The sequence below is a fragment of the Anguilla rostrata genome, chromosome 1, assembly GCF_018555375.3.
Source record: "Anguilla rostrata isolate EN2019 chromosome 1, ASM1855537v3, whole genome shotgun sequence".
NCBI classification, from domain to species: domain Eukaryota; kingdom Metazoa; phylum Chordata; class Actinopteri; order Anguilliformes; family Anguillidae; genus Anguilla; species Anguilla rostrata.
Window position 1 is genome coordinate 81,042,243 of NC_057933.1, and position 12,961 is coordinate 81,055,203.

General features: G+C 39.2%; 2 protein-coding genes across 13 annotated transcripts in view; both read left to right on the plus strand.

Moving 5' to 3' along the window:
- Positions 1-12,961, plus strand: part of LOC135237313 (sialic acid-binding Ig-like lectin 11) — a 48,995-nt gene that overhangs the window by 21,741 nt on the left and 14,293 nt on the right. The window lies entirely within an intron of this gene.
- LOC135237169 (myelin-associated glycoprotein-like) overlaps positions 1-12,961 on the plus strand; it is a 30,397-nt gene that overhangs the window by 3,143 nt on the left and 14,293 nt on the right. The window contains exons 4-11 of one of the 12 annotated variants that reach the window (XM_064304011.1): positions 72-341; positions 1,286-1,552; positions 3,114-3,380; positions 4,334-4,600; positions 5,562-5,831; positions 5,926-6,222; positions 6,760-6,847; positions 9,828-9,897. The exons of 2 other annotated variants lie outside the window; for them this stretch is intronic. In XM_064304011.1, the coding sequence (XP_064160081.1) occupies positions 72-341; positions 1,286-1,552; positions 3,114-3,380; positions 4,334-4,600; positions 5,562-5,831; positions 5,926-6,222; positions 6,760-6,847; positions 9,828-9,897 (1,796 nt within the window). The remainder of the gene's footprint in view (positions 1-71; positions 342-1,285; positions 1,553-3,113; positions 3,381-4,333; positions 4,601-5,561; positions 5,832-5,925; positions 6,223-6,759; positions 6,848-9,827; positions 9,898-12,961) is intronic. 9 more of the 12 variants (XM_064303993.1, XM_064304004.1, XM_064304042.1 and 6 more) reach the window with 9 other exon arrangements.

The window sequence follows — 12,961 nt, forward strand, 5'->3', positions numbered from 1 at the left end:
CTGGACTTTGTTTGTTGCGGCCAGTCGAGCCAGCCGTAACACTCGTCACATGCCATATTTTCATCTGCTAGATGCTCCTAAGAACACCTCAGTGTCAGTTAGTCCTTCTGGTTCAGTGTTAGTGGGCAGCTCTGTGACTCTGACCTGCAGCAGTAATGCCAACCCAGCAGTGAAAAAATACACCTGGCATAAAGTGAGTGGGACAGAGATGAACACTGTAGGAACTGGACAGAATCTCACCTTCAATGTGATTGAGTCCAGTGGCAGTGAACAGTACTACTGTGAAGCACAGAATGAACATGGAAAAGAGAAATCAAAAACTGTACAACTGGAACTTGATTGTAAGTTTGCTGTCATGTCAAACATATGTTCTTGACAGTTTTTTTTAAGTGAAAGCATTTTATTTATATAAATTAAAATGTTATATCCTCAGAAAGGTTTACATGTACTGTATATTGTGTGGATGGTGGTGTTCAAGGAAGTCAGATTCACCATCTTTTATTACTTTATCGCATTTGTATTTTGAGCATAGATTAGGAGTTGAAAATGAGTGGGGAAAGAATGTAGCAGAGAAACAGATATAAAAGCAGTGCTTTTAACCATTAGACCTCCAGCCTGGAAAGCCAGATTGGTCCATCAAGATGTTTCTCAGAGGAGTCACATCAGGCAGAAAGCACAATTATTTTTTTGGATTTTCTCGATTATGTTAAATTGCCAGGTGGTAGTTCAGTATAATGGGTAAAGAACTGGTCTTGCAAACTAAAGGCTGCGGGATTGATTCATGGGCGGGGCACTGCATTGCACCCTTGAGCAGTGTACTTACTCAACTGCTTCAGTATTGATCCAGATATATAAATAGGCACAATGTAAAAAAGCCAAAGTTGAGTAACTTTCTTTGGATAAGGATGTCTGCTAAATGCCCACGGTGGAAAAACATGTAAAATGATTTGAAAGGCCAACTTTTCTCCTAAAATCTAAATCTAATGATTTTTCCACCTTTCCATTATTTGTACATGACAACAACAAAAAGCAGTAGAAACCATTTTTTGGCAGTACGGGTCTAGCAATGTCAATTAGTTGTGTTTCTCCATAAATTACAAGGTAATTTTGATCGTGCGTAAGGAATGAAATCCTTGGAATGAAAGCTCCATTTCACAAGTACAAGTTATTTTCAGTGTAAGGTCTCAAAGCACTGGTTTTTCTTTGTTCATAAACTGATCATTTTTCATTAGCAATAGGAAAGCTTGCTGCATTGAGTTTTAAAGGACAAATATTTTTATTTCAGATCCTCCTAAGAACACCTCAGTGTCAGTCAGCCCCTCTGGTTCAATGTTAGAGGGCAGCTCTGTGACTCTGACCTGCAGCAGTAATGCCAACCCAGCAGTGCAGAACTACACCTGGTATAAAGTGAATGGGACAGAGATGAACACTGTAGGAACTGGACAGAATCTCACCTTCACTGTGACTGAGTCCAGTGGCAGTGAACAGTACTACTGTGAAGCTCAGAATGAACATGGCAAGGAGAACTCAACTGTACAACTGGAAGTTGATTGTAAGTTTGCCATCCTACTAATTATATGTTCATTCATTTTATTTTTTGCAAATAAATTTACTTTATATCTTTTCTAATGTTATTACCACAGAAACATGAACACGTTTATTTTTTTTCACACTGGAGTACCAGGAAATCCTGTTTACCATCTTTTAATATTTAATCACATCAGTTTTGAACGTGGATTGAGAGTTGATCATAACTGAAAAACATATAACAGATATATAACTACAGATATAAATGCAATGTATTTTTTTTCCCATTAGACCCCAAGAAATGACTGGTTCTCACTGGGGATAAAACAGGCAGAAAGAGCCTTTTTTGTGATAAATGGCTGGGTGGTAGTGTAGTATAGCGGTCAGTGACCTGGTCTTGTAAATTATAGAGTGCAGGTTTGATTCCCAGATGGCACACTGCCTTGTGCTCTCAAGCAGTTGTCAGGTGAGGGCGCGGGAAGGGACCCAAGCGCAGAGTGCAGGGAAAAACTCAAAAACTCCAAAAGTAGGGAGAACAAAGACTTTACTGAAAAATTACGGGTAACAAAGGGAACAGAAAGCCTCGCAGGGCGGCGATTACAAACAAAGAAAAAACTTCAAAAATCGGGGAACAAGAAAAATACAAAAACCCAAAAACACGTAATGAACAAAACAAACTACCATACAACGGGCAAGCAGGCAGGGAACAGGGAACAGGCAACGGGCAACGGGCAACGGGCAACGGGCAACGGGCAACGGGCAGGCGACAGGCAAGGAGCAGACACAGGGCAAGCAAGGAACAGGCAACAAACCAGCAAGGATCCAGCACCTGAGTCAAGGAAAAGGGAGACTTAAATAGACACGACGCAGACGAGACACAGGAGGGCACAATGAACAATCAGGCCACAGAGAGGGAAGGGAGCACGAGACAATAAGCAACTAATAATGGTAAAATTGAAACCAATAAAACAATTAACCAAGACACAAAGCAGAGGTGCCGCCATCTGGCGGCCCAACCAAGAATAACAAGGGGATGACACAGGACCCTGACAGCAGGGCAGTTACTGAACTGTGTCAGTATTTATTCAGTTACAGAAAACGATACTATTCAAAAAAATAAATAAATAAAACTAGTGTTAGTAGTTCTAGTTAAGCATTTCTCTTCAATGCCCTTTTTTATAAAATATAAAATGTGTTGAACAGGTACGAACGAAGATTGAATATAATGGACTTTAATGCCAACTTCCCCTGAACAGTTCTTCATGTACAGTAATGCTTTTTTCCCTCTCCATAGTCTGTACATACTGTACAACTGTATAACTGTACATGTTGTATATAGTCTGTGACAACAATGTTTTGGCTGCATGGGTCTAGTTATGTAAAATCAATGTGTTTCCAGGGCAATTTTTATTGGGAGAAAGGAAACAAATATCAAATGCATGAGTAGTTGCATTTGCACTCTGTTAAACTAAAAGTTAATTTTACTAAAAAAAAATAAAGTTGTGTTTTGTAAATTGTTTATTTTACAATGGCAATAGGGAGGTTTGCTATGTACCCTCATAAAAGACAAATTATTTTTCTTCCAGATCCTCCTAAGAACACCTCAGTGTCAGTCAGTCCCTCTGGTTCAGTGTTAGAGGGCAGCTCTGTGACTCTGACCTGCAGCAGTAATGCCAACCCAGCAGTGCAGAACTACACCTGGTATAAAGTGAATGGGACAGAGATGAACACTGTAGGAACTGGACAGAATCTCACCTTCAATGTGACTGAGTCCAGTGGCAGTGAACAGTACTACTGTGAAGCACAGAATAAACATGGCAAGGAGAACTCAACTGTACAACTGGAAGTTTATTGTAGGTTTGCCATCCTACTAATTATATGTCCATTAATTTTATTTTTTTGCAAAATATATGTGCTTTATATTTGTTCTAATGTTATTACCACAGAAACATGAACACGTTTATTTTTTTCACACTGGAGTAGCAGGAAATCCTGTTTACCATCTTTTAATATTTAATCACATCAGTTTTTTGAAAGTGGATTGAGAGTTGATCATAACTGAAAAACATATAACAGAACTACAGATATAAATGCAATGTATTTTTTTTCTCCATTAGACCCCAAGAAATGACTGGTTCTCACTGGGGATAAAACAGGCAGAAAGAGCCTTTTTTGTGATAAATGGCTGGGTGGTAGTGTAGTATAGTGGTCAGTGAACTGGTCTTGAAAATTATAGGGTGCAGGTTTGATTCCCAGATGGCACACTGCATTGTACTCTCAAGCAGTGTACTTACTGAACTGTGTCAGTATTTATTCAGTTATAGAAAACGATACTATTCAAAAAAATAAATAAATAAAACTAGTGGTAGTAGTTCTAGTTAAGCATTTCTCCTCAATGCCCTTTTATTATAAAATATAAAATGTGTTGAACAGGTATGAACGAAGATTGAATATAATGGACTTTAATGCCAACTTCCCCTGAACAGTTCTTCATGTACAGTAATGCTTTTTTCCCTCTCCATAGTCTGTACATACTGTACAACTGTGTAACTGTACATGTTGTATATAGTCTGTGACAACAATGTTTTGGCAGCATGGGTCTAGTTATGTAAAATCAATGTGTTTCCAGGGCAATTTTTATTGGGAGTTAGGAAAAAAATATCAAATGCATGAGTAGTTGCATTTGCACTCTGTTAAACTAAAAGTTAATTTTACTAAAAAAAAAAGTTGTGTTTTGTAAATTGTTTATTTTACAATGGCAATAGGGAGGTTTACCCTCATAAAAGACAAATTATTTTTCTTCCAGATCCTCCTAAGAACACCTCAGTGTCAGTCAGTCCCTCTGGTTCTTTGTTGGTGGGCAGCTCTGTGACTCTGACCTGCAGCAGTAATGCCAAACCAGAAGTGCAGAACTACACCTGGTATAAAGTGAATGGGACGAAGATGAACACTGTAGGAACTGGACAGAATCTCACCTTCACTGTGACTGAGTCCAGTGGCAGTGAACAGTACTACTGTGAAGCACAGAATAAACATGGCAAGGAGAACTCAACTGTACAACTGGAAGTTTATTGTAAGTTTGCCATCCTACTAATTATATGTCCATTAATTTTATTTTTTGCAAAATAAATGTGCTTTATATTTATTCTAATGTTATCACCACAGAAACATGAACACGTTTATTTTTTTTCACACTGGAGTACCAGGAAATCCTGTTTACCATCTTTTAATATTTAATCACATCAGTTTTTTGAAAGTGGATTGAGAGTTGATCATAACTGGAAAACATATAACAGAACTACAGATATAAATGCAATGTATTTTTTTTTCCATTAGACCCCAAGAACTGACTGGTTCTCACTGGGGATAAAACAGGCAGAAAGAGCCTTTTTTGTGATAAATGGCTGGGTGGTAGTGTAGTATAGGGCTCAGTGAACTGGTCTTGCAAATTATAGGGTGCAGGTTTGATTCCCAGGTGGAACACTGCATTGTACTCTCAAGCAGTGTACTTACTGAACTGTGTCAGTATTTATTCAGTTATAGAAAACGATACTATTCAAAAAAATAAATAAATAAAACTAGTGTTAGTAGTCCTAGTTAAGCATTTCTCCTCAATGCCCTTTTATTATAAAATATAAAATGTGTTGAACAGGTACAAACGAAGATTGAATATAATGGACTTTAATGCCAACTTCCTCTGAACAGTTCTTCATGTACAGTAATGTTTTTTTCCCTCTCCATAGTCTGTACATACTGTACAACTGTGTAACTGTACATGTTGTATATAGTCTGTGACAACAATGTTTTGGCAGCATGGGTCTAGATATGTAAAATCAATGTGTTTCCAGGGCAATTTTTATTGGGAGTTAGGAAACAAATATCAAATGCATGAGTAGTTGCATTTGCACTCTGTTAAACTAAAAGTTAATTTTACTAAAAAAAATTAAGTTGTGTTTTGTAAATTGTTTATTTTACAAAGACAATAGGGAGGTTTGCTATGTACCCTCATAAAAGACAAATTATTTTTCTTCCAGATCCTCCTAAGAACACCTCAGTATCCAACAGTCTCTCTGGTTCAGTGTTAGCGGGCAGCTCTGTGACTCTGACCTGCAGCAGTAATGCTAAACCAGCAGTGCAGAACTACACCTGGTATAAAGTGAATGGGACAGAGATGAACACTGTAGGAACTGGACAGAATCTCACCTTCAATGTGACTGAGTCCAGTGGCAGTGAACAGTACTACTGTGAAGCACAGAATGAACATGGCAAGGACAACTCAGCAAATGTCCAACTAAACGTGATATGTATGTTCAGTGCATCTATTATATAATTGTATAAATCATATTATTGTTATATGTGTGCAGCTGTGCTGTTTGTAACTGTGGATCCTGTGTTCAGACATGCCTCAGATCTCTGGCTCTGGGAGCTGCAGCAGAACTGCAGCAGAGATCAGCTGCTCCTGTGAGAGCCGTGGGAATCCCTCTCCCAGCATGGAGTGGCGTGTGTCTGGACTGCGGGTCACTAACTCTACTGACAGAGTCATCAGGGAGGAGCAGCTGGGGAACACAGGCCTGAGGAGCTCCCTCACCATGCGCCAATCACAGGGAGACACGCCCACTCTCCTCTGCATCAGCACCAACACTCTCGGCTCCTCCAGCCTCCAGCTCCACCTCCCGTCTCCACAGCAACACTCGGGTAAATGAGCACACATTTCTCCTCTTTAACATATTTATACATCATGCACTAATATACAGAGGTGCCCTTTTCAATGCAATTATTTAAGAGATTGTAAAAGTAGCATTGATGATACTGTAAACCATATAGTTAAATTCAGTTCTATGTTTTTCTCCCAGGTGACATTATTTTTAGATCTTTGTATTGGTGGGCAGGGGTTTATTTTGTATTAATTCGCCGTTCAAAACAAAATTTATTTTGTTTTGAACGGCATGTTTCAGAACACAAACAAATTTTTTTTGTGCCACACAGTAGCTTTATTCAAATCCATCCATGGTTAAATGATTAAATGAATTCAGTAATTCATAAATTAGTTAATTCATTAGTGAACGTGTACTGAAGGATGAATGTGTGCATTATTTTGGAGAGAACTGAAAGAATCAATGCTTTAAATTTTGCAGCCGGTTTCTCCGGTGTGATTGGGTAAATGACTGCCTATATATTTTATTTTGTCCAAAGTGTGTTTCTCAGTATCTAACTGAAATGTCCTTTGTTCAGGTTTCGGCATTTCTTCACTGCTGATTGCTGCAGCTGCCGGTGCTGGTGCCATGATGATGATATGCCTCATAATGCAGCACATTCTAAAGTAAGAGAAACTGGGGCCTGGACAGTCAGTATCAAGGGAAACTTCATCCTGGTTCCATGTTATTGTTTGATATTACTCAGCCCTACTGCTGGGGTCATCATTTTTTAACTGTATAGATGTGTGAATTGCCCTGTCTCGCGTCTGAAACACGTCTCGTCAACTTAATGTGTTTCTATGACATGCAGAGTTACTGCAGCAGATCTCAGAAATTGAGATGTATTTTCTGGAGAATGGATATCCACATCCTGAATAATAAAAAGTGTTATAACTGACACTTTTTCAAACCAAGTTATCACTGAACAAATCCATGTACCTGTTAGACTCCAATGAAAAAGTGGCAACTGTAAACAATCGGTATTCTGTATTCTGCACAAGAGGAGGCAGTTCACACAGGGAGGTGTGTGCTCAAAGTCCCACAGTGGGGCGGTCCCTCTCAGCATTTATAACGTTCATATCACATCACATGGTGTGTAGCTTAAGCGTAGCAAATCATCATTTGTTTTACGTTCACTGTTCTCCTAAATAAGGTCAACAGGGTTAGATTAACTGCTAGAAAGAGAGAGAGAAAGAGAGTAGAGAGAGAACCTCTAACCCCTCCCACCCACTACGAAGCAAATCATCCATTATGAACTATGGACAATATTGATCAATCAATCAATTAATCAAATTGTATTTGTATAGCGTATTTTACAACAGTTGTCACAATACGCTTTACAGACAACCCTAGCCTAAACCCCCACAGGAGCAAGCCTAAGGCAACAGTGGCAAGGAAAAACTCCCTGTGGCAGATGGGGAGAAACCTTGGAAGGAACCAGGCTCAAGGGGGAAACCCATCCTCCTCTGGTCGGCTCAGGGTGCCGACTGATGACCAGCATGTCAGCCAATTTATGCACAAGATATGATATGTGATGTGGCTCAGATGATGGGTGGGGCCGGGTGGCGGTGATGGGGAACAGCAGGTGGTGGCAGATGTGGGCAGGGTGGAGGCAATGACGAAGGAGGGGCTGGACCGCAGAGGTGGGGGAGACCAGACGACTCTCGAAGCACTCTCGAGGGTTGGGGCAAGAGCCCCGCCGGCAGCGTGAGGAAGAGGGTGAAAACGGCAATTAGGGAATTTGCAATATAGCAGACAGTGAGTAAAGTGGCAGTGGTATGTATTGGTGGGGACCCCGCCAGGAGTAGAATATGGCTGCATATCCACTAGGACAGGGATGGAGAGCCCATGCAGTCATGAGGGGTAGACAACCATACCTGCCTATCAAGAGCCAGCCCATGTAAAGTCGGGTCACAGCTGATTGACAGGTGACAGTAAGGAAAGGATTGCCACCTACAAAGCTCTATGACTACAGGCTTCTCGCACCTGTCTCCAGACTACAATTGATTGTAAGCCTGAGCATAGAGGTGTGTTTTTAATCTAGATTTAAATATTGAGACTGTGTCTGACACCTTTATAAATTTTGGAAGCTGGTTCCACAAACTGTTAATACTGTTTGATACATTACTGATCAGTTATGTTAAAGGAGTACCATGGTGATTTTCACACTTTCTCGGTTTTATGTGCTATTTGCACAAGAGGCATTGAAGAAACACAATGAGTGAAGTATTAAATATGTCCGTTCTGTATTTTTGGTTAAAAAATATGCGTTTTAAATTTATCGTCCTATTTTCAACCAGTTGAGAAAGTTGTCAACTTGGTGCGTCACGAACACAGTAACCACTCCCCTTTCCACACTCCGTAAACCCATGGATAACTCGAGACCCATAGTTTGCGCCGCTGGCTTACGGGCAAAACAATGCAAATATTTGACTAACGTTAGGTTCACTTAAAATAGAGTGCCTTTTAAGGACTATTAGATTATTTCTGGTTATATTAATTTAGCTAGCTAGCCAGCTAACGTTAGCTAGCTAGGTAGTTTGCTTTCATAAGGCAATGTTATCGATAACGTTAGCTAGCTAGTTTGCTTTTATGAGGACGTTATAGTTGTGCTTTTATCTTAACTTGGCTAGCTAGATAGCCAAAATTATAATTGGATATAAGTCAACGTCCTTACCTTAGCTATCTATCGATACTTGATATACTACTAAGCTAGCTAGCTTGTGAAAAGTCTCCCAAAAAGAGCGCTTATCATGGGGGTAGCTATGGTAACGGGGCACGGTCTGTCAATCATAGCTAACTGACAGGTCTCATTACCACGCCCAGACGGTTCAGGTGAACTTTTATAGTGGGAAATTTAGGCTTAGAAAAATACGTTTTAAAGTACATTGAAATGACTGAATAATAAAAAAAAGTATGCACATTTGTTTTGTTGTTGCCTGAAGATAGGGAAGTGGGAAACTGGGAAGTGTCATGTTCAACCACCATGTTACTCCTTTAATACTGTTAAAAACACACATACATAACATTTTAACTCCAATATACCATAAAAATTATATTTTTGGGTAATGTTCCCCTTTAATCCTCAGGTGGAATCAAAAAAGATTTCTGATTCAATAAAACTGATGATCTTAGATTGGAAGAAAACTGCAAAAGGATATTGACTTGTGATTTGGGGGGAAGGGGGGCGTGGTTGTGAATGATGGTAATATTATCTGAAACAGAGATAATTTTTGAGAGGTAAGCTGACAGTTTCGTCTCATTACTCCTAAAAGAAAACAGATGAGCTCCACCAATCACAGAGTGTGTTGGTAACAACCAGCAGAACAACATCAATAGAGATTGGTGGATGCTTTCTGGCTGCAGTACTTCTTTGGTTTTTCGCCATTCCTTCTCCATAATTTTAAGGAGGGAGGCTACAAACCATTCCTGTTTGGTTTTGATTTGTTGGTGTGCTACTTTGTTAAAGTATTGCCCCCTGTGATGGTGGAATTCAATTTCCAATACACAGAAAGTAGAAAAACAGGACTAAATGTTACACTGATCTCTGCAGTGATTATAATGAAAGTCAGGTGTGCATCAGCTGAATCTGTGTGTTATTCCCAGGAAGAAGAGACACATCCAGTGTTCTGGAAGTAGAATGAAGGACAGCGAAGGGCTCATACTGACAGATGGGGTGAGTCTGAGACAAACACACACACACACTCTTTCTCTCACACACACATACACACACCTATACACTTTTTAGAGACATTCACCAGAGAGCTTTCTTTCCACGTCTGAAAGCATATTCAGTATTCATAACGCCTTAGTGTAAATTGAGATGAGGGTACCAATAGTACTGGAATAATTATTAAAACATTAACTAAACAAGGCAGCCGCACCTAATGGTATGTATCTAAAAGTACACAAACAGCTAGAGCTGATCATCTATAAACCACAGACAGGTTTTATCTTTAACTGATTCTTATGTATAAGAAGCATTTTAAGTGCTTGCCATGGTATTTGCCAGGGAAATGCATGCCTAACAAATTTCTATTGGGGAGCTACAAAGTGTTTTAATTCTAATAAGACATGCCAAAAATAATTTGATAAAATATCACATGAGTAAAATTGGAATATATGTATTGTATATATGTTTTTTGTTCTGTAATGCTTATTATATAAACTTAAATTTTTTGGTTAAACGTGTTATTACTGTTCCCTTACATATATCTGTCAGCTGGGGGAGAATGACATTTCAAAGATGTATACATTTTTGCTGGGGTTTGAGTATGTTCATTTTCAAACTTTCATCTGAGTGTATTTTTCTGATAATCCAGTCAGGATGGGAAACTGGTGGCACAGTCACTGCAGCTGTCTCTGTGCCTTAAAATTTTTCAAGAAAGTGTAGTTCTCAAGAGCTCTGACAGAGATTGCGGTTTGATAATGTTACTGTACTCCACTCGAGCCAGGCTACTGCACTGGGTGAAAGAGGAAGAGGAAATGCACGAGGGAGAGAAGGAGGAAGGAGTTGGAGGTTTAGAAGACAGAAATGAATCAAAAGTGTAAGAAAGAGCAGAAAGAGAAATAACTAAATGTTGTCTCTGTATCCTAGCACAGTCATGTTTCGCCTATTATTTGATGATTAATTATGCAATGATATTAGATAATAACTGTAACTGATACCTTTATAAGTACCACAAGCAACGAGCACTTTATAACACAGGTAACACATTAACACCATAATTACAGAATAATTTTATACAATGCAAAAAAATGTATATGTATAAATAGGAATTGTTACAGTTGCTCTCAAGCCCCCGCAAACATAACAAAGCCAAAACCAAGGCTTCCCAAAAACAACCAATAACTTTATTCAACTACCCATAAGGAATACTAAAATCGCTGCAAAACACAAGATAAAATCAAGACCCGGCCGTGGTAGATGAATGAAAAGCATCCAAGCAAGCGACTCAGCTTTTAAAAGGCACCTTACACTCTCAATTATTAACAAGAATAATTTATCAAGGCAGGCACGAGGACGAGTACATATAGAATAATAATAAGAAAGGAACACAAACAATTGATGTCATACATGGATGAATTAATTAATATTTCAAAGAGCTTTAACTAATTTCTTTAATTTACAGAACAGATATTGTTGACCCGTAAAAATGGCGAATTGTCAGTGTGAATGATATTAAAATGTTGAAACGTCACGTTCTCATAGCTTTATCATTGGGTGAAAATGAAATGTTTCACAACAAGGTTTTGTTTTTTACATTCATTATGAATGCAAGAATGAATTAACACTGTGAAACAGGACAGTTTTCTTTTAGTTATTTTTTTTCATAGGCATTGGGTGACATTATTTTTCTTAACTTTGTGAGTGAAGAATCTAAAAGATAACATCTCTTCCATGTTCTCTGGCAGTTTTTGAAGCTGCCCTGTCATTTTCTTAAAATGGCTGTGTCCCAATGTTGACGTTTCTCAAATTCGCACCTTTCTTTTTCTTTTGATCTCTTGATCAGACGGCCACTCAAGATGAGGAATCGATCTACGTCAACAAGACCATGCTGTCGGGTGCGGCTGCGGTGGAAAAGGGGGACAAGGGCTCCCTGCACTATGCCACCGTGGATTTCTCCAAACTTCACGGCACGGGTGGGGAACACGGAACGGGCATCGTCCGGGGCACTTCCAAACGGACGTACGACTACGCCATGATCCGACACAAATCCAGGGAAGAGAGAGAAGGAGGAGAGGAAGAAGGTGATGAGGCAAAGGAGGAGGTGGGGAGAAGGAGGGCCAGCATGAGCTGGCGACAAAAGAGGGAGTGGGCCGCATCGAGCCAGGCCGACTGAGAACGGAGGAGCCCACCTACGGGAACATCTGCCCCTCCAGGCCCACTAAGAGGGCACGGCAGGGACTGCAGCAGCGCCCGGAACCCTGCTGCAGAGGAGGAGCAGGAGGAGCAGGCCAGGAGGAGAACTCAGCAGGAGGCCAGGAGACATTACGTGGAACGCATGAGCCCCTGAGGAGGGTAAGGAAAGGGAACGAGGAATGTGAGTACGCCGGGTCAGGAAGCCCAAATAAGTCACCATGGAAACAGGCCAACTCATCACACCACGCTGCACTCTCATAATGCCAGGTTTTACTTTACAGCACGATACATAACGTGCGTTGTGTTGCAGTACAGATGTTACATTACAGTGTCATACTGAAGTAACTTATGGGGTACCAAATGCAACATAAAGCTATTATTTTACCATGCATTTTCTTCTGCATTTAACTGAAATATCCCTATTTCTCTCAGATTTAATGGAAAAAGTCTTACATTTATTGTCTTTGAATTGACAGGTGTAAATATTTAATGTGGTATCCGAAAATGATATAAATGAGCTAAATGTTTTATTAATAAGGTTTTTTTTTTTTTTTACATTTTGCTAAATCTATAACAATTTAGCTAAAACATTTAATTAATTGTATGAGATATTTAGCTAAAGATTTTGCTTAATGTACAAAACCTTTTGTTAAATTAATAAAACATTTAGCTAAATATTTAACTAAATAAAACATTTTTTGCAAAAAAATTAATGTAAAACAGAACTAAATGTATGAACACTTATGTAAAACTTAAGCTAATATTTAACTAAATGTATAAAACATTTAGCTAAACATACAAGACTTTCAGCTGAATGTATAAAACATGAAATATTTGAAGTATGAAATATTTGCTGACTATTTGAAACATTTATAAT